The sequence below is a fragment of the Aspergillus campestris genome (assembly GCF_002847485.1).
Source record: "Aspergillus campestris IBT 28561 chromosome Unknown P168scaffold_15, whole genome shotgun sequence".
Lineage (NCBI taxonomy): Eukaryota > Fungi > Ascomycota > Eurotiomycetes > Eurotiales > Aspergillaceae > Aspergillus > Aspergillus campestris.
The window spans coordinates 406,588-425,550 of NW_020194350.1; the positions used below are offsets into that span (position 1 = coordinate 406,588).

Consider the following 18,963-nt stretch of genomic DNA (forward strand, 5'->3'; position numbering starts at 1 on the left):
ATACACAGAGGGCATAGACTAGCTGCAGGATATACAGCTTCCCACTCAATGAAACTATTGGACAAAGACGGAAGCTATGGTTGTAGCGATTGTAAACGCTAGCACTATACTGGCACTGGGCATCATTGTGAGGCCTCATCTCGCCAAAACTCCTTTGCCCTGCCTACTTCAGCAGAAAGCCGCGTGTGCCGCACAGCTATGCCTAACCTTCAGCGATTGACAATCACAAACCTCAGATACTGTTTAAAATTGATACTGTACGCTGTGCACACATGAAACATATTGACATATTGGCATCATTGCCGAAGACCGGGTATAGAACTGATATACAGGAGAGGAGAAGTACAGTCGAAACAAACAACCCTAAACAATAACACCAACATCGCCGAAATACCTCTCGAACCGCTCAGGAAGCCCGCTGTCCTCTGCAACAGCGACATACGTATCCGGACGAATGAGATACGCGGCGTCGCGCCCCAGTCCAGCTTTCGCATACGCCTCATTCCACGCAAACACATGCAGAGGGATCTTCTTCTTCTCGCACCATTGCCTCAGATCCTCTGTTGCCTCCCCATACACTTGAACCTGCCACACAACCTCCTCCAATTTACCATGGTTATCATCCCCGTCAACCACAACCCAGGGCAAACGGTCACCGCCATGTACACTCCCAGCAAGTCCAGCCGCAAGGCCACTTTCGCGATAGTTGACCAGAACCTGCGACATGCGTCGGAACGCCTTCATCCTGAAAAAAGCGAACTGACTCACAATAGGAGCAACATACGGCACGATCCAAGTGCGCAGAAACCACCCGGTCCAGCCCTCGTCGACCAAAACATCGAACGCCGTATCGGTAGTCTTCACAAGCGTCTGCGCAAACGTGCGCCGCTCCGCCGAGTAGCTGTCCAGCAGTCTCTCCTGCGCATCGTGTCCATCCACCGCTCCTCGCATGACGGCAGCAAGCTTCCATGCTAGATTGATCGCGTCCCCAATACCGGTATTCATCCCCTGTCCGCCAACAGGGGAGTGCACATGCGCGGCATCGCCGACAAGGAACGCGCGCCCGTGCCGAAAGGACCCTGCTACGCGATGGTGCACATGGTACGTGCTGAACCAGTGCGTCTTGTCGATAGTTACTCCCATCCTGGAGAGCATCTCCACCGGCACGACGTCTTCGTAGGCCACCTCGGGCTTCCCGTCGCCTGACGAGGCCTTCAAAGAGGATTGCTTGACCGCACCATTCAGCCGCGCGCGGTTCTTAGCATGCGAAAACATGAGCATGAAGTCTGTGCCGTCGAAGTGAACGTGCGCTTGGCCGTTGAATACCGGCCCGCTGCCTTCGACGTCAGCGACGTAGAAGAGGCGTTCGCAGGCGGCGCCTTCGAAGGGGATGTTGCAGGCGTGGCGAACGGCCGAGTGTCCACCGTCGCAGCCGACGATGAACGCAGCCTTGTATTCTTCTTCAGAGGCTGTATCCAACGAGCTAGTGTCTCGAAGTCGAGCGACGACGTGCGAATCCTTCTCGACAAACCCCACTAGCTCTTTATGTCGCTCGACGTGCACTCCGCGCGCCGCGAGCGTCTCCTCAAGCAGTCGCTCGTGCAAGTCCTGAGGAAATACATGGAGAAATGGATAAGGCGTCAAGCCGGTCCCCGCGTCGCCGAGCCGGACAGTCCCGCGGTGGGCACCGCTGATCCAGATGTTTGACGCTTCGATCTTGTGGCCGGCTGCGACGACGGCTTCGGCTATGCCGAGCTGTCTGTATAGCTCGAGGGTGCGGGCGTGAATTACCAGCGCGCGCGACGTCGAGGGTTTGGACTCTGCGCGATCGACGATGCGGACAGGGATGTTTTGTTTGGTAAGGCTGAGGGCGAGAACGAGGCCCGAGGGTCCGGCTCCAATTATAAGCACTTTGTTCATGGCGATATTATCCGGGTGTTATCTTTTCTACGTCAGCACGTCTGACACGAGGTGCTTGGTCGCTTATATAGTAGTTCCCTCGCTTAGGCCTCTTGAGTCATGCGGCCAAGAAGCTACATCCGATGGCTGGCGTTCGGACGTATATCAGTCCGAGGCCGAGAGTGGCGGAAAACATTAAAAGGCGCATGGCACATGTAAGCAGGGAAGATGGTCATTTTGATGCCGATGAGGCTAACTGAGACATTATGGCTAATAATACAACATTGACAGAAACAAGAGAGTCAAGGTAAGGTGGCAGACCACAGACAAAACATTGTACGCAGGAAAAACACTAGCTCTTCATACCCAGGGCGTCTGTGAGGCCCCCGAGACCCAAACTGCCCAGCAATCGATCAATGCCCAATCCTCCAAGGAGGCCATGGACCAGCGGCCCTAATCCAAGGCCTTCAAGCAGTCTGCCGACCAGGCCCAACACACCCGTCAGGAGAAGCCCAACGGCGGCGATGATCTGGAACAGCGGTTCGCTGAGCAATCCCCACAGAGGGTTCAGCTGCTTCTTCGCATGCGGCATGTCGGCGATACGCTTCTTGCCGTGGTCGATCGTCTGCACCACCGTGTCCGTCAGCTCCTTGAGTTGGTCTGCGAGCGCGTACTCGGCCGGCGAGGCCTCATGAGACGCGGCGCGTGCCTTGGCCGTCGCGGCGATGCGGCCGTCGGGGTCGAGAGCCCGGATGGCGCCGTTGCATTCTTGCAGGATGTTGCCGCCCTCTTCGAGGAGAGGCTTGACCTGCTGGACGAGGGCTTCTTCGTCGAGCTCCTCGCGGGGAGTGCGGTCTGCTTTGTCGACGTGCTGGTCATCTAGTCAGTATCGAAGTGCATTTTGTCACAGGGAAGACAATGGTCTTACCTCGGAAATCATCTTGCAAATCGGACGCATGCGGTCCATCGCCTGCGACACGATGGCGCTCATCTTCTTCGCCAGCTGCTGGTCCTCCTCGGCCTTGCGCTGCTCCTCCTTCTCCGCGTCTGTTGGGCCCTCGGGCTCGGGCTCAGGCTCGGGGATGTTCTCCAGCAGCGTACACTCGCCCAGTCGGTTGCCGTCGTTGTCGACCACGTATCCGTTGTCGTCGATCTCGCGTCCGACAAGAGTAGCGAGGTTGCCCGCGGTGAGCTTTCCGATCAGGTTTCCGTCGGAATCGCGCACTTCGCCTTCACGGGTGACCTTGCGACCGGCCATGGGGCTGACATTGCGCGGCTTGGACTCCGGCTGCCAGCGCTCAGCACGGCCGATGCCATTGCCGTTCTTGTCGAGAATGTCGCCATCTTCGTCAACGGGGCGTCCAAGCAGTCGCGCCGCATCGCCTTCGACAACGCGCCCGATCACCTGCCCGGTGGAATCAGCGACGACCCCGTCCGCGCCAACAGTCGCGCCTTCGAAGCCAAAGAATGGACCTTCAGGCCGCTCCTGCTCAGCACCGGGGATCAGCTCCGCACGTCCAACGACATTGCCGCTGTCGCCCCAAACTTGGCCCTGTCCATCGACGCGTCGACCAGCTAGCCGACGACCATCGCCCGAGACAATCCGGCCGACAACAGTACCGTGCTCATCGACGACATTCCCGGCCTTGTTGACTGTCTTCCCCTCAAGGATAGACAGATCCTGCTCCTCAGGCTGCGGCTCCTCCTCCTTCTCCTCCTGATACGGCTCGGCCCTCCCCTTGGAAGTCCCGAACCGATCAACGATATCACCATCGTCATCAACGGCGCGGCCGCGCAACGCAGACGCATCACCCTCCACGATGCGCCCGACGACCATCCCCCGCACATCGTGGACTAGCCCATCATCACCAACGACCAGGCCCTCCAGACCAGCGAACGGACCCTCGTGTCTCGTCTCGCGCTGATCCTCAGGGATAGCCTCCACGCGGCCTAGCACGCGTTTGCCGTCATAGATGCACCCGTCTTCGCCGTCGATGGCCCGCCCCGCAAGCTCACGGGGGTTGCCCTCGACGACGCGACCGACAGGGAACCCATCCGGGCCGATGACCACGCCCGTTTTATTAGGCGTCAGGCCGTTCAGGATAGATGTGTCAACCTGCTGCGACTCGGCAGAGGTTTCGTCGTTCTGTTCTCCTTCTCCCCCGATGGGATCCACATTGCTAGCGGTAGGCGTCGCCTGCGAAGCAGACGGCGGCGGCGACGCAGGCTTATCGAGGGTATCTCTCTGGTCGTCGACTGCGACGCTCTCGCCGGGGGCAAGGGACTCCCTGCGCGCGTCGACGTCCTTGTCCGACAACTGCAGGTTATCGAGGTCCTTCAAGCCCGCCTCGTAGTCTTTGTTCTTGCTGCTGTTGGCGCTGCCGGCGTTGCTTCCCGTCACGGCTTGCTTCACGCTGCCAAAACCCTTGGCGAGACCGCTGCCGAGGCCGAAGCGCGAGCCCGAGGCTTGCGACTGGCTGTCGTCTGGGGTGGGAGAGGGCAGGTCGCGCTGGTTGGGGCTGTCGGTTTCAGGCTGATTGGTTTCGGACTGGTCGGTGCGGTTTTTGCATTCGGTGGGGAGGGCGCCAGGGATGTGGTAGTCTGCGGTGGAGGATTCGGGGGGGTTGGTATGTTGGGATTGGTTGGACATTTTCGATATTGTTCAAGGTTCAATTGTAAGAAGTATTGATGTACAGTGTTTTGAATGTAAGAATGAATATGGGTATAGTAAGTCGTGAAAGAAGGGTATAATATGAAGTAGATAGTAAATCGATATCGAACAAAGCAGACCTACACAGCATATATATAAGAAAACCTCATCAAACGATGTCATAACCATAGACGTCATCGCCATCCAGAATCCTCTCCAATACTTACAAGAATATATCACTTTTCCATATACAACCCAACCAACCAGACAAGAAAGCCATGTCGATCGGCTAGCCACCCGATAGATTAAGTGGCCATTCTGGAAGCAAGTGGCGGACCCACCTTCGTTTCGGAGGGATGCTATTACATCACTGGGTCCTGTCTACTATGTGGCATGCCGTCCGTGCACTATCAGAGAATTAACCCAAGGATAGTATTAGATTGAAATGATGGGTCTGTGTAGCGTGTGTAGGTCATTGTGTACCTTGACGACCTCATATAGGATCTCATTCTGGATGATAGCCCCGCAACGTGAACAGGGATAGACACACTCAACCAATTGGCGAATAAACCTGCTTCACTCAATTAGGTATCCATATTATCCTTCCACCTGAATGTAAATTAAAGATAAATATTGAACAAGAGAATGGCCCTGAAAAAACCAAAGAGGCAAGGAAAATGACGTAGAGGCAACGCGCAAGCACCAGCAAATAGAAGTAGGGCTTGGGTATCCCGAACCCTGGTTCTGAGACTCTCCTGACCCAGCAATGGCATTGTAACTGTGGTTGACGGGTGAGTAAGCCAGTCCACTTGTTCAATCAGGATTGTCGATTGTCTGCTTTTTATATTAATGATCTCATCTGACAGTTGGGCCTGTGATTGACATGGATGTACGGGTTGTAAATGGCGGTGGATCTGACGTAATGGGTCTATATATGGTTCTTGGTTTATACTTTTATATGCTATCATGATCTATAGGGAGGTGGATGGGATATTGTGCCTGGTTGACTGCATGTCGAAAGGATGTCATAATTTCAATTTGTACTCTGCACATGGAACCTCCTTTGCTGGATATCAACATCATGGAACCCACATGGACTATGTGAGAGGAACAGTCATAGCCATGTGGTTCTTTCTCTCAACGGGATACCATCCGCCAATGGACTTCATGGCTGAATCTAATCTGGTCAATTATCTCTAGCCGATACTGAAAAAGACCCTGTCGGATGCGTTGCCATCTGAGCGTATATCAATAGGTTATTCTATCAATAGCGTGGTCTAGTAGTATAATGGTTATGAGGGGTTTCATACATTATCCATGGTTCAGTGGACTGTTCCTGGATGGATGTTACTTGAGGGCGTCGGAGCTTTCCGGTTCTGTATACTTTGAGCTCACTGAGTAGTTTGTGAATATTATGCTGATTCAGTATCCGATGAACTACACGCATGTGCACATATTGCTTTTGTAAGCTAGGTGAGTAATTGTAATAACTGCTTTGGGTTCTGTAATATGATATTCACATCTTAATTCCCCGATTTCCCTGGACAGACAGATGGATCATACAGAAAAGCGACATTCGAGAGTATACTTGAGGGTCGATGTATATCTTGCCTTCTTGACAAGAGCGACACCCTTGACATTATCCGTTTTCGAAACGATTGGTCAAGCTTTTGGATCCACATCCTTTCTTCCATTGCGCTGTCGAATGCAATAAACTCTGCATGTGTGGATGGTCTGGTGACAACTCATACGAGATTTGCGAATAGGACCTTCGGAGTATACTGGGAATATTGCTTAACTTACACTTGTGGATACTGTCGCAAGAAGGCACGAACAAGACTGTGCAGCTAGTCATGTTGTTCACGATTGTATGTTAGTGTCCTGTTGGCAGCCACCCAGATGAAGACGGCCCCCAGAAGATGTGACCGGGCAGCTGTAGGGACCTAGTTTATCATCAGTAATGGAATCAGGGCAGTTGGAAGGACACTAAGGGGATACACTCCCTCCCTTCATGTCTGGAAGGGCCCTAGATGGCGTAGACATGGCACCTGCCTGTCGCCAATCCGGGCTGCTCTCCACTTCTGCACGCAGGGTACGCACATTGGCCACTCATTGTCGGCTACCGGGCTGGAGCATAGTTCCTGCAGTGGTGGTAATGAAGGATTGGACTCCCACAATGTGCTTAGATTACTTGGGATTGTCCCCACCGTTATGTTGACGAAGGCGGGATATTAGAGCTGCGACATGAGGGACATCTCTTGGAAAAGCTTCATTAGCCCTCAGCCTGGTTCATGGGAGGATATACTATCTTATCTTACCCAGTTATAATATATGGATCACCATTCATAAAATTGTGGGAGAGCGATGAAACCAGTCGAAATATTGATGAACCTTGATAATCCTTATAGACTATAAGAAAGTTGCGAATAGTTGCAAGATTGCAATCAGTCAAAGTACAATCCATGTAGCAAAAGAAGAACTCTGCAAGTCAGTTGGCTGATTGCATGTCTCACATTGCTTTCATATAACATGCAAGACTTCCTCATATAACAAGACTGACGACTGCTAGGAATAGTCAAACATCCTACCCCTCAGCCAGAATATTAACTGGCAAACAACCTGTATCCTGACAGGTTCAATTGAATAACCCCGCACCATGATCTGCCGACATTATTACTCCTTAGGATTGTCTGACGTTTAGCAACTTCTTAATAATGCTATCCTGGATTAGTCGTGCTTCATTTTCCATTCACTGACAGCTATAATCGCTAGTCACTATACTGGTAACAGCTATTTGCTGGATATAGAGTGAAAGAAATGCCTGAATTACTTATCGGCGTCTTCTGCACCTATCCAGTATCATCTGAGGTATGTCCACACCGATTTGTCCCCTGACTCATATATTCATTCTTATTATGAGACAGACCATATCATCAATTCTACACAAGTCCTACCAAAAGAGCGCCCAGTTACTTTCTCCACCATCTTTGCTTGTCTTGCTTGATACAGACAAAGACGCCCTCCGTAACTACAGGACTGACTCAATGGCTATCCCACCAATTGACCTCACAATGTCACCATTCATAGGATGGGATGCTTCGGACATCACTCGTTTTTTACGCTCCAACGCCACCGGAACGGTCATCAATGATAGCCTATTTCTGTTGGCGGACGAAACAACAGCCACGGATGGAGAGAGCCTTCTCCTGGTTCAAGCGGACTACAGCCGGCAGGAGCTGTCGCTCGAGAGTGTGCGTCTATCAGCGGAGTGTGTCAATTCCGTGCCAGTGGCTGTATCGGTTGGATGTGGCAATGTCCGGGAGTTGCAGAGTATTGTGCATTCAGATGGGGTATTCAGGTATGGGACTCCACCAGTACAGGGTGATGCAGCGCCGAGGAAGCAACTATAGAAGTTGTTCTGCTCTTCTATACTTGAACTCTTAGGTTTTTTCTGTTCTCATCTCGACTGCTCGTTAGATGTAATTGGATATCTGCTTTTATGAGAAGTTCGGTGTACAACTGGATTTATTGAGGCGCCCCTCTACTGATCTCGGACCGTAGAAACACCTGTATACATTTGATCGATATCTTCATCATACCTGGCGTTGGGAAGTGTGAAGAATCGACCCCTGTAAATTCCCCGCTCAATGCAACCCACAAGAGGATTCTAGACCCGACAGGTCAATACATATTGGCCACCTTCCCGGCGACCCCGCAGGCTAAACAGAGTGCCGATATAGGTTCCTCATGCCGAGGAAGCCGATTGGGGGTGAATTAGCCGGCCAACGATCCCCGTGGGGAGCCCAGGTATTTAGCCTGTGTGAACTCTTGGTAAAACTAGATTCTTCATCACAAAGGACGAGCCATTCGGTTGGAATGGCTCGCGAATAATGACCATCTGTAGCATGAACAGGCTGAAATAGGCCGAGACCCGGCCATGGAATATTCATCCGGATACCTTGCCAGTTCCACACGTGGAATCCCCAGATCGTCCGCAGCTTAAGCTGAAGAATTATCCCAACTGGGCAACGATCAACCGATCAGCCTAAATCGCATCCTGAAGCAGGTTCGTCGATCACCAGGGTATAAATACAGCGTTCCCTATCGAGTTACGATCAGCATCCGCATCATCATCATCAACAAAGCGTAGAACAATTCTCTACCATGGTTTCCCTGATCTCAATTATCCTCGCAGTCTTCGCTGCCGTCGGAGCTCTCGCAGCACCGGTGGAAGCCCCCGAGTCGTCCCTCAACGAGACGTTCTCCGTGCAGTCCACCCCCAGCTCGACCGGCTGGAACAACGGCTACTACTACTCCTTCTGGACCGACGGCGGCGGCGACGTAACCTACACCAACGGCGCTGGAGGTCAGTACAGCGTAAATTGGAGGAACGTCGGCAATTTCGTCGGCGGCAAGGGCTGGAACCCAGGTAGTACCAGGTATCTCCCCTAGCCCTACTCATCCCTAAACAAGCCACTAAGCAATATCAACAGAACAATCAACTATGGAGGCAGCTTTAGCCCCAGCGGCAATGGCTACCTCGCCGTCTACGGGTGGACGACCTCCCCCCTGATCGAGTACTACGTCGTCGAGTCATACGGCAACTACAACCCCGGCAGCGGCGGCACCTACCGCGGCACGGTGAACAGCGACGGCGGTACTTACGATATCTACACGTCGACCCGCTACAATGCGCCGTCCATCATTGGCACCGCGACCTTTGAGCAGTTCTGGTCGGTGCGCAAGTCCAAGCGCACGGGGGGCAGCGTCACCATGGGGAATCACTTCAATGCGTGGGCGGGTCTGGGACTGAGGTTGGGGACTCATAATTATCAGATTGTGGCCACGGAGGGCTATCAGAGCAGTGGCTCTTCGTCTATTACTGTTTATTAGTGCTGGTACCATGCTCGTTGTTACGTTGTTGTGCTGTGACGGGGGTAGGTGGGAATGTTTTGGGGTATAGCATGATATCAGTGTTAGGCTTTACGAATATTTCAGAATATTGTGGTAGTAAACCGATTATCATTGCTACGTACTGAGTCCAGAGGTTAAATTTTGAGAGATCTTCGAGCTGTGGACAATTAAATGTAGCCCTAACTCGTCGTTATAACACCACCCTCCACCATTTCCTTCTGCCCTGAAGTACACGTCACATTGAGAGTGTTGAATTAATTTAGACTGTGAAGGATTACAGAATACTCTTCTCACCATCCGTTGGTCGAAAGTAGGCAGGTACTCCGTAAAAGATCCTACTATGCTATTCCTGTCTATCAAACCAGATTATTCCCAATATCTCCGATGCGACCGAATCGGGTTAGTCAGGTCAGTGATCGGATACGAGATGATCTTCAACTTTGGCTTCACTTCAGCTTCGTGTCAACAATTGATCACCATTCATTCTATGGCCACGCACTACCAACAGATTTATTCTAACCTACATCAAATATCTCATAATCAACGCATTCAAATATGTACTAAACCCCACGCGCTTCCATCGCCCCTCGCAAGGTCTTCTGGAACCCAAACACATGCTCAGGCGACAGCATCGTGTAATGCGCCCCCGCCACCGAATGGAATCGTGGTTCGGAGCGTGTGAAGTCACTCCACTTGCTGAGATGCTCCTCGAGCCACTGCTGCTTGGATGACGCCACCACCGCCAACGGGATGCAGTAGAACACGTCCATGCCCGCGATCGAGTCGAGGGGATCGTAGTCACACGCCATGCTCTGCATCGCAAAGGCCAATTTTGCCCATTTGATGAGGGCGGGCTGAGATAGGGCGAGCTCAATCATACGCTCTGGTCGCACATTCTCCATTATCTTGACCATCGCGTCGTCCTCACCCGCCCCCTCCAGCTCGACGGACAGCTCGCGCGACCGCTCCTCGGTCATCAGGTCGAGGAAGAATGACAGATGCAAGAGACACTCGGTGAAGTCAAGCTGACGCATGCGGAACTTGATGTGTGGGGGGAGATTGAACGAGCCGACAAACCGAACCTCGTCGCCGTTGCCTTCCAGCACCTTGGCCACCTCGAACGCGAGCATGGACCCGTACGAGTACCCGGCGAGGGCATATGGACCCATCGGCTGCTTCTCCTTGATGGCCGTGTGGTAGGTTCGGATGACTTCGTTTAGGTCTGAGAATGGCTTCTCTCCCTCGTTGAACCCCCGCGCCCGCAGCCCGTACACCGGACGGTCGGTGATGAACTTGGCCAGGTTGAGGAAAACCATAATTTCGCCCACCCCGGGGTGCACCAGCCACAGGGGTGCCTTGTCGCCGCCACTTTGGAGCGTTACGGCGGGGCTGTACTCGGCTGTCTTGCCGGCTTGGCTCTCCTGCAGCGCTGCAGCCAACGCACGGACGGTGGTCTTGGTCATGAGCGTGATCATCGGGATCTCCTCGACCAACTCTAGATGTTCCTCGATGTTCTTCTTTAGCTTGATCAGCTCGATCGACGAGATCCCCATGTCGAAGATGGGCGTCTGAACGTCGAATTCATCGGGCAGTGGCAGCGATGCCGTGAATACAGCCAGCAGTTGCCGTTCCAACTCGGTCTGTGGCGCCTGTCGCGTGGCGGCGCGATACAGCGTGATCATCTCGCGGTTGACTTCTTGATACGTCTTGTAGTCACCTTTCTCATAGGCCGTCTTGATCTTGCTTCGTGACAGCTTGCCCAAGGCCGACTTCTGCAGCATCGATGCGTCCAGCGGCAGGATCTGGGGCCGTGATCCCGTCGACATCAGCACTGTTTTGGCGATGCGGTCTGCCGTCTGGGCCCGGGCGACCATATCTTCAGGGCTGTACGTCGGAAGGTACACCAGGAAGATCTCCTCTGTTTCCCCACCTGGCGGAAATGACGAGAAGCAGCAGGTGAAGCTAGATGCTAGCCCTGGGATTTGTGCCTCGTCGATCGCGCTCTCGATCTCGGACGGGTTGTACTTCATCCCATTGACGATCATCGTCTCTTTGGCGCGTCCCATCAGTGTCAGGTACCCGCGCTCGCAGATCGTTGCCCGGTCGCCCGTTTTAAACCATCCATCGCTCGTGAAGGAGGCCTCAGTCGCTTCTGGGTTGTTGAAGTACCGCTGGAACACCACGGCGCCAGATATTTCAAGGTTCCCCGTCGCGCCCGCCGGGACAGGCTCGTTGTCGCCTTCCGTCACCCGCATCTGCATCCCGGGGATGCAGCGACCGACGGACGCAAATGGCAGATTATTCGCCAGGTCATACTGTGGACATGCTTGACTATAGATAGACCCAGCACAAGTCTCCGTCATGCCGAATCCTGGTATGATGACATTGCGGGGAACCCCGAAAGGCGCCAAGAGGGTTGACACCTCGTCGCAGGTCTTGGTCACGTTGGCCTCGCCCCCAGACACAATATATCGCAAGCGGGACAGATTCCAGCCAAACCCACCAGGAGGCTGGTGCTGAAGCACGGAGCGCACCTTTGCTAAGAAGAAGTTAGGAGCAAAGGTACGCGACACGGCATGTCGGTCGATCAAGTCCAGGAACAGCGCCACATCACCCAGCATGTCCGGCGGTTGCACATGCACCTGGTCCTGCTGGGCGTGCATGGCGTTTAGATGGATTTCCGTCAGTCCGGCTACGTGGTCCAGCCCGACCCAGTTCATCAACGCCGTGTCCTGGGGGACGGGCAACGCCCACGACTTGCCCGCCACCGCAGCCAGGATCTGCTGGTGCGCGAGTGCCACAGCCTTGGAGTTGCCGGTGCTTCCCGACGTGAGCATCAACACTGCGGTGTCGCTGGGATCGGCATCCCGGTAGTGCGAGTGACGCTCGGCATAGGGGGCCTTGTCTAGGTCGAAAGAGTCGATGGCGACAGGGTGGATGGCGTCTTGGCCCGCGAACTCAGAGAGCAGATTCGATCTGGTGAGACATCCAGGATCCATGAGCGTCTTGGACAAGTGCTCTAGGTGCGCAGTGCGGTGAGCCACATTGCTCGAGAACGCCGTGGACATGGCCGGCGTGAACCCGCCTAGCTGAGCTGCCCAGAACCAGAGGATGTTGTCCCAGTGGCTTTTGAAATGCAGCAGAAGGACGGACCCAGGCCGGAAGGCATCGTTGGATCGAAGTATCCAGGCGGCCTTCTGAGCCTGCTCCAGCAGCTGGGCATACGTGCATATGGTGGGGGTCCTGGTGTTTCCCAAGGGGTATGAAATGATTTTGCCAGTATTTTCCTTCGAGGACACAGCCTCTAGGAGGTGTTGAAGATTGCGGAAGGACATGAGGAATCTCAATGCAGGGTTGAGCCGGATTTGAGATTCGAGGATTGTCTGGGAAAGCCGACTGCAGTGGGCCCGATCTATATAGTAAGGGCCAAATGGGTAGTAACGAGGTGCGATGGAAAGGAAATGCGCTGTGAAGTCTGATTCACAACTGCCCTGGTGTCAAAATTTTGCCACGCTTTTATATGCTGTGCTCCCCATAGCCAGAATGCCACGGACCCTGATATCGGACTGCCCCTCCTCCTCGTGGAACCCATCTGACTCTCCCCTCTTCTCAGCTGAACCAGAAGGACACACCTCTTCGAATAAACAACCCGGGACAGTCGTGAGCACTCGCCGTTGATTCGTTCCAGTGGTGTCTGTCCATATGGTTCAGCCACTATCACCGGCACTGTAAGTCCGGGTCTGTGGTCATGATTTCCCTGCTGATGCTGAGTATCCCATCGCCACGCTTCCCTGGGACCACCAATTACGTTCGTCCGGCCTTCCCCTGGTGTGGATGAATGGATCAGGCATCATGATAATGGACGACGGTGTTCGCCGGATCAAGTGAGACCCAGGTTAACGTGATACGGCATCCTAGCGGGCAAATCCCGTTATTCGACGATGGCTCGTGTTTGCGGTGTCTCATACAGCACAGCATGGTTGTAGAAGCCATTTCAGTCTATTAGCATCTCAACCGGAGCATGGTTCTTGAACCCTGCTCACTGAGCATCACTACTGGAAAACGTGTGACGGAGCGGACTTTCCCCCCGGGGCTGGCTGACCATATTTCGACATTTTGCACAGACCCAGACATGATCCCATCTATAATGGAAAAGAGGCAAGATGATGTCTCTCAGCTATTATTCAGGTGATCCCCCCCTCACGTCGTTGTGTACACCCCAAGACGTAAGGTTTCTAAACCTGAAGTGGTCTGCTCGTGGTATCATATGCGTGCCGCCCTAATGCGACCCGACAGTCTACCAAGCATTCCCTTCACATGTCGGAAATTCTTTCCAGACACGTTTTTGGAAAAAATGCAATAAAATGAAATAGAAGTAAAAAGCAAGCAAAGTCAAAATCAAAACCAACGAACTACCATGTCACCTAGTCACCTTGCACACACGCAATTCCTACCGTGGTATCTCACTCGACCAAACCTCTATGATGATATAATTAATCCCTGCTGGATCGACACGACGAAAAAAGCAAAGCATCCTAGTTTCGTGCGACGCCTCCCGTCCCTGAAGAACCCAACTGCAGGGAACTTTCAAGATGACAATCTTCGGCCAAGCCGCGGAAACCTATCAGGGTGAGATTCTGCATGCACGCTGACACCTCAGGCTCCACCGGGCGCTCTGGCGGTTTTCGTCAACATCGCTCAGACCTTCCAGCGTTGGGTTAGCTCTTTCTGATCCGGTTGACTTGGACTGTCTTGACTCCTAACGAAGCCCACCAGTCCTGGTTTGGTGGCGCTCTGACAATCCAACGTGAGAGTCATGACTAGATGTTACTCAGAACCTGCCTAGTGAAAATTCTCCTACTTTCATCCCTTTATAAACGGTTTGATACGCGCTATCTCTACCCTTGATGCTCATGTCCGCACATGCACCGCTACATCTGACAAATCACTCCGGAAATCGCGCATCGCACCCACTTCCAACATGACAGCCCGTATCGCTTTCATCGGGATCGGCCAAATGGGCCAGGTAGGTGATAGAAGTCTATTATTATTACATGCATATCTGACATCTATAAGGGTATCACCACGAACCTTGTCCAGCACGGAATCTTCTCCCGCCCGCTCACCATCTACAACCGTACCAAGAGCAAGGCCGAAGACCACGCCGCACGTATCGGCAACTGCCGTGTCGTCGACACCGTCGAAGAGGCCGTCGCCTCGTCGGATATTATCTGGTCGTGTCTGCAGGACCAGGGTGCTGTCCAGAGTGTCTTCGATAACGCCCTAGTGCATGATATCCGAGGCAAACTCTTCGTTGATAGCTCGACTATCGGGCCCGAGGGTACAAATGAAATTGCGAGACAGGTGATCGCCGCTGGCGGGGAGTTTGTCGCTATGCCTGGTATGTTCCTTCCTGAGCTTATATATTTGTCTCAAGGATAGATCAAGAATAACATACTGACTGGTGCAGTGATGGGTGAGCCCAAAATGGCACACAAGCAAACCCTCACCTGTATCCCGTGCGGAAAAGTTGAATCAGTCGATCGCATCCGTCCATTTCTCCAAGGAGTGTATGTACTGTCCTTATAACTGGCACTTATTATTCCAACTAACACTCCGCAGCATCTGCCGCAACATCGTCGACCTCAGCGGCGAAGAACCCGGCACAGCCCTCCTCCTCAAACTAATGGGCAACGTGATCATCCTCGCGACGATGGAAACCGTTGCGGAAGTCAACGTCTTCGCCGAGAAGTGCGGTCTCGGCGTCCGCAACATGAACAAGCTCATGACAGCACTGTTCCCTAACCCCCCACACGCAGCATACAACGACCGTATGCTGAGCGGTGACTATCACCGGACTACAGTGCGTATCCCCCTCATCTCACACATTGATATACCACTCCCAACTAACCCAACACTTCAATATACAGCCCATGGTCGAAGTGCAAATGGCGCTCGCACTCGCTGAAAAGGTTAAATGGCTCGCCCACAGCTGCGGCGCATCGATCAAGATCTACGATATCGCATGCGATCATCTGGAGACGGTGCTGGAGCACGAGGGACCAAGAGGCGACGCAATTGGAATTTACGGTGCCGTGCGTATGGAAAGCGGACTGCCTTATAAGAATGATCCTGAGCCGTTGGACTAAACACATTCTTTGGATATGGCCTGCACATGGAGCAGAATGCATGTGGATGTTTATTTTAATTCGGGCTTTCATCACGTTAAAATTGACTTCCTTATGAGTTGCCCTATCCACTGCATATGAATAATTGAATTGCAATTAGCCAGCCGTGTTTCAACTTTGTCTGCGTGTATCTAGGCCGGTTCGTGGTGATGAACTAACCTAGTTTTATAAAAGTCTTCTTGGCGGACGCCACCCTGTATTCTTGGAGACGGGAACATAATCTCTTTAGACTTGGACGTTGTACCGATATACAAACTTTAAAGATTGTCCATTTCTCTCGTATAGTCTCGCTTGATTGCTTGTAGGAGGTACTTTTCTCTGTTCTATGCGGAAACCCTAGATATACCTACTATAGTAAGATTCATATGCAGTCTTTGTCATATTTTGATCCATCTCGAGGAGCATAACCCCAAGAAGTGTTTTCAAAGACAGTTGGCAGAACATGCCCAAACAAAATCTGCAGAAACCACCCAGTAGGACAATGAACACCAACAGGGATCCCTAGTGTCAGACTCCAATACTGTCCAAGGTTCTCCCCGGACGAAACAAACCACGTAGCATCCAGTCCCTTTACCTTATCCGAAAAGTCTGACAAACTGCGTAATCTGGATGCTCCCATCAACATCTACAAATATCTACATATCTAGGGCGCGCATGGCTGTCCTGTTGGCTTCATACCTGTTACAGTATTGACCGTCGGTGGGCCACATGGTGGATATTTGTTAGTCCTGATGGGAATGTTCGAAAGGGGAAAGGGCATGCGGTGGAGGCAAGTAAGCCCTAATCTAGATCACCCTTGCTTTGGCTTGTGAAGGAGGCTTGTGTCTGGAGAGCTGAGATGGTGTTACTTTGTTGGGGGATTGTTGCGATATCCTTGTCTGTCGTATGATCAGCTGGGTGTAGTACTGGGTGAAGTAGTGAATGTGAAAGGAGGGCAGGGGGCGAAGTAGGTGGTTCAAGAAGTGGGTGTTTATAAATCAGAATCATTACCAATCTATATTCAAAGTATATATGGTATGTCAGAAATAGCGAATGAATGGGTGTAGAATAGATCTGACCGTATGTATCCATTCATTTTACGATCTATAATATCGCCCGTGCATTACTGTGATCAAAGTTGGATCTTAGTCTGACTACCCAAGGGTCAGCGAACCTAGCCAGTTACACTTGGAGGATAATTCAAGTCCTACAATGGTTACTTTTCAGTCAGATGGTTTAGGCATTTGAATGTGTGATGGGATGTACCACCACTTAACATCATATGAATCGAGCAGGACATGTTCTACCAATTCTTAGATCAGATGTACAACATGAGATAGTATCTCTTTCCAACCCAGAAACCTTCATTCAGATTGGGACGCCATTAGTCAATTCATCTTAAGCGTACGCAATATTTCCTGCGCTATTACTCCGTCGAGACAAATCTATTAGGTCTCTCATATCAATACTTTGTATAATCAGACAGGTTAGCCCATACTGCGCATGGGAGCATGTTATGCCCATTCTTAAGCCTTCTACGACCTGAGATAGTCCCTTGCTTCAACTTGGAAAAATTTGTCCAGATGGAGGAAACAATAGTGTCTTAAATTGGAATGGAAATGATAGGTATCAATCAATATTATAGATCCGAATCGGAGAGCGACCCGTTAGATTTCTCGGATCGGCTCTTCCTTATGCGAAGACGGGTCATCCGATAGGTCTAGGGTCAGAGTTCGGGGTTTGTTAGATTGGATGAACTCTATATTGATTTGCTGTAGCATATCATGTGCATGCAGACATTAGCTTGTGGAAATGTATAACCTCACGGTGATCAGAATGCACTGTACACCGCTAGTACCTCTTCAGTCCCCGTATCCAAAAAGCGCTGCTAAATGGAGTCGCGTGGATACATGCAAACCCTAGCTTGTTAGGCCTCCAAGGAAATCCTCGCTGAAGAGAAACTTTCTATAAAAGAGACAGAGAACCCTACCCCTGCTAGCCTCTGATTCCAGTTCCAAATTAACACATCCCACCCAGACCGAAACACCAAGCCACTCCACCACGAAAACAACTTTAAAAATGAAGCTGTCTACTATCCTCCTGGCCATTGTTGCCACCGTCTCCGCCAACGCCGCCCCCGACGCTGAGGTCGCTAATGCCTGCGGTGTTAGCATCTGTCCCGGGGCCGTTGACACGAGGACTTACGGCAAGTGTCCTGTGGACTGTATGGTATCGCCCTGCAACATATACCGGTGTGGAAACAATAAAAGGGTAAGTCAGCCGCTCTTCTAGCCTGTGTGAGTGTACTGATTTCCTTGATATACTAGATGTTCTGCGGAGCAAACAAGAAGAGTTGCAAGTGGCTATAAGGGGGGGCTTTTTAATATGTCGAACTGCAGTCGTGCTTTTGTATCAATATTAGATATAAACAAAAAAGAGGCCTTGCTCATATCTTGTGTTGACCTTTCAATAAACGAAGCCAGAGCCATTGCTTGCTTGTTCCATACACAGAGCTTATGTCTGGCATTGTATCTTGCTATCGGATTATGGCTTGATCCGGCCGGTCTTTGACACCCTTGCATGTCTTGAGAATATACTAATGAATGGAGATACTATCACGAACCTTGCAGTATAACCATCTAGATCATGTAGCGCTCATGTCTTAAAGTTTCTAAGCACGAAGCAAATCCCGAAGTCTATAAGTGAGTCAATCTACGTGGAAAAGAGTTTCCGGAAGGTCTAACCTGAAACATGGCTTGGGTTGGTTCCATCCAATCCAGGATGATGTTATACATGTACTACTGTGACACAGGTTGGTTATCCGTCAGACTTCCTCGACAATGATGACTTGGTTCTTGGGTCGATATTACGCATCTTCCTGTGGGATCATTAAGGTTGCGATATCGGGGATAACCGGTTGCAAATCGGACATTTCCTGGAGAGTCCCTCGAGGACGATTAAACCTACGACATATCAGCAGGTGGTACGGACAGATATCAACGGTTACCGGAGAGGCTGACTGCATATGGGAGCTTATATGGAGGCTTTTCAACGGGGAGTAAAAAAAGACAAGACAACATGACCTAGCACCCTTGCACGAATCTGCCATTATGAACATGGATCTCAAGAAATCATTCCATATAAACCCCGGACTTTGAAGAAGACTCGTCCGTCTCTTGAGAAATACCAAAAATCAGTATCAATCAGGCACGTCCAACAAAAAAGTGAGGACGAATTGGAGGACACACAAAGCGATGGTCCAAGAAACAGAAGCAGTCAAGGGGACGCTGACGATCCAACAAAACACCCACGCACCACCTCCAACCGCACGGA

At 51.7% G+C, this 18,963-nt stretch overlaps 7 protein-coding genes across 7 annotated transcripts; 4 read left to right on the forward strand and 3 right to left on the reverse strand.

Annotated features, from left to right (window-relative positions):
* Nucleotides 1–71: 71 nt before the first annotated feature.
* P168DRAFT_76850 (putative FAD binding monooxygenase) lies at nt 72–2,201 on the reverse strand. Its single transcript, XM_024842140.1, has one exon. The coding sequence runs from the start codon at nt 1,918–1,920 to the stop codon at nt 364–366; it is 1,557 nt and encodes a 518-aa protein (XP_024688929.1). The 5' UTR covers nt 1,921–2,201; the 3' UTR covers nt 72–363.
* A 50-nt stretch (nt 2,202–2,251) lies between these two features.
* P168DRAFT_244432 (LEA domain protein) lies at nt 2,252–4,000 on the reverse strand (the record flags this gene model as incomplete). Its single annotated transcript, XM_024833929.1, has 2 exons — nt 2,252–2,770; nt 2,828–4,000. Coding segments are annotated over 2 exons (1,692 nt in total), but the record flags the coding sequence as incomplete, so codon positions are not given.
* A 3,578-nt stretch (nt 4,001–7,578) lies between these two features.
* Nucleotides 7,579–7,959, forward strand: P168DRAFT_219326 (uncharacterized protein; the record flags this gene model as incomplete). The annotated part of the gene is made up of 1 exon (XM_024833094.1): nt 7,579–7,959. A coding segment is annotated over one exon (381 nt), but the record flags the coding sequence as incomplete, so codon positions are not given.
* Nucleotides 7,960–8,713: 754 nt separating this feature from the next.
* P168DRAFT_244222 (glycoside hydrolase family 11 protein) lies at nt 8,714–9,442 on the forward strand (the record flags this gene model as incomplete). The annotated part of the gene is made up of 2 exons (XM_024833918.1): nt 8,714–8,988; nt 9,043–9,442. 2 exons carry the CDS (start codon nt 8,714–8,716, stop codon nt 9,440–9,442), a joined length of 675 nt encoding a protein of 224 aa, XP_024688932.1.
* Nucleotides 9,443–9,842: 400 nt separating this feature from the next.
* On the reverse strand, nt 9,843–13,022 carry P168DRAFT_293613 (acetyl-CoA synthetase-like protein). The gene has a single exon (XM_024837842.1). It carries the CDS (start codon nt 12,796–12,798, stop codon nt 10,024–10,026), a length of 2,775 nt encoding a protein of 924 aa, XP_024688933.1. The 5' UTR covers nt 12,799–13,022; the 3' UTR covers nt 9,843–10,023.
* Nucleotides 13,023–14,204: 1,182 nt separating this feature from the next.
* On the forward strand, nt 14,205–15,840 carry P168DRAFT_330552 (NAD(P)-dependent oxidoreductase). Its single transcript, XM_024841596.1, has 5 exons — nt 14,205–14,489; nt 14,540–14,864; nt 14,934–15,033; nt 15,086–15,326; nt 15,394–15,840. The coding sequence occupies exons 1-5, from the start codon at nt 14,445–14,447 to the stop codon at nt 15,610–15,612; spliced, it is 930 nt and encodes a 309-aa protein (XP_024688934.1). The 5' UTR covers nt 14,205–14,444; the 3' UTR covers nt 15,613–15,840.
* A 1,817-nt stretch (nt 15,841–17,657) lies between these two features.
* Nucleotides 17,658–18,073, forward strand: P168DRAFT_330553 (uncharacterized protein). Its single transcript, XM_024841597.1, has 2 exons — nt 17,658–17,901; nt 17,958–18,073. Exons 1-2 carry the CDS (start codon nt 17,710–17,712, stop codon nt 17,997–17,999), a joined length of 234 nt encoding a protein of 77 aa, XP_024688935.1. The 5' UTR covers nt 17,658–17,709; the 3' UTR covers nt 18,000–18,073.
* Nucleotides 18,074–18,963: the final 890 nt, after the last annotated feature.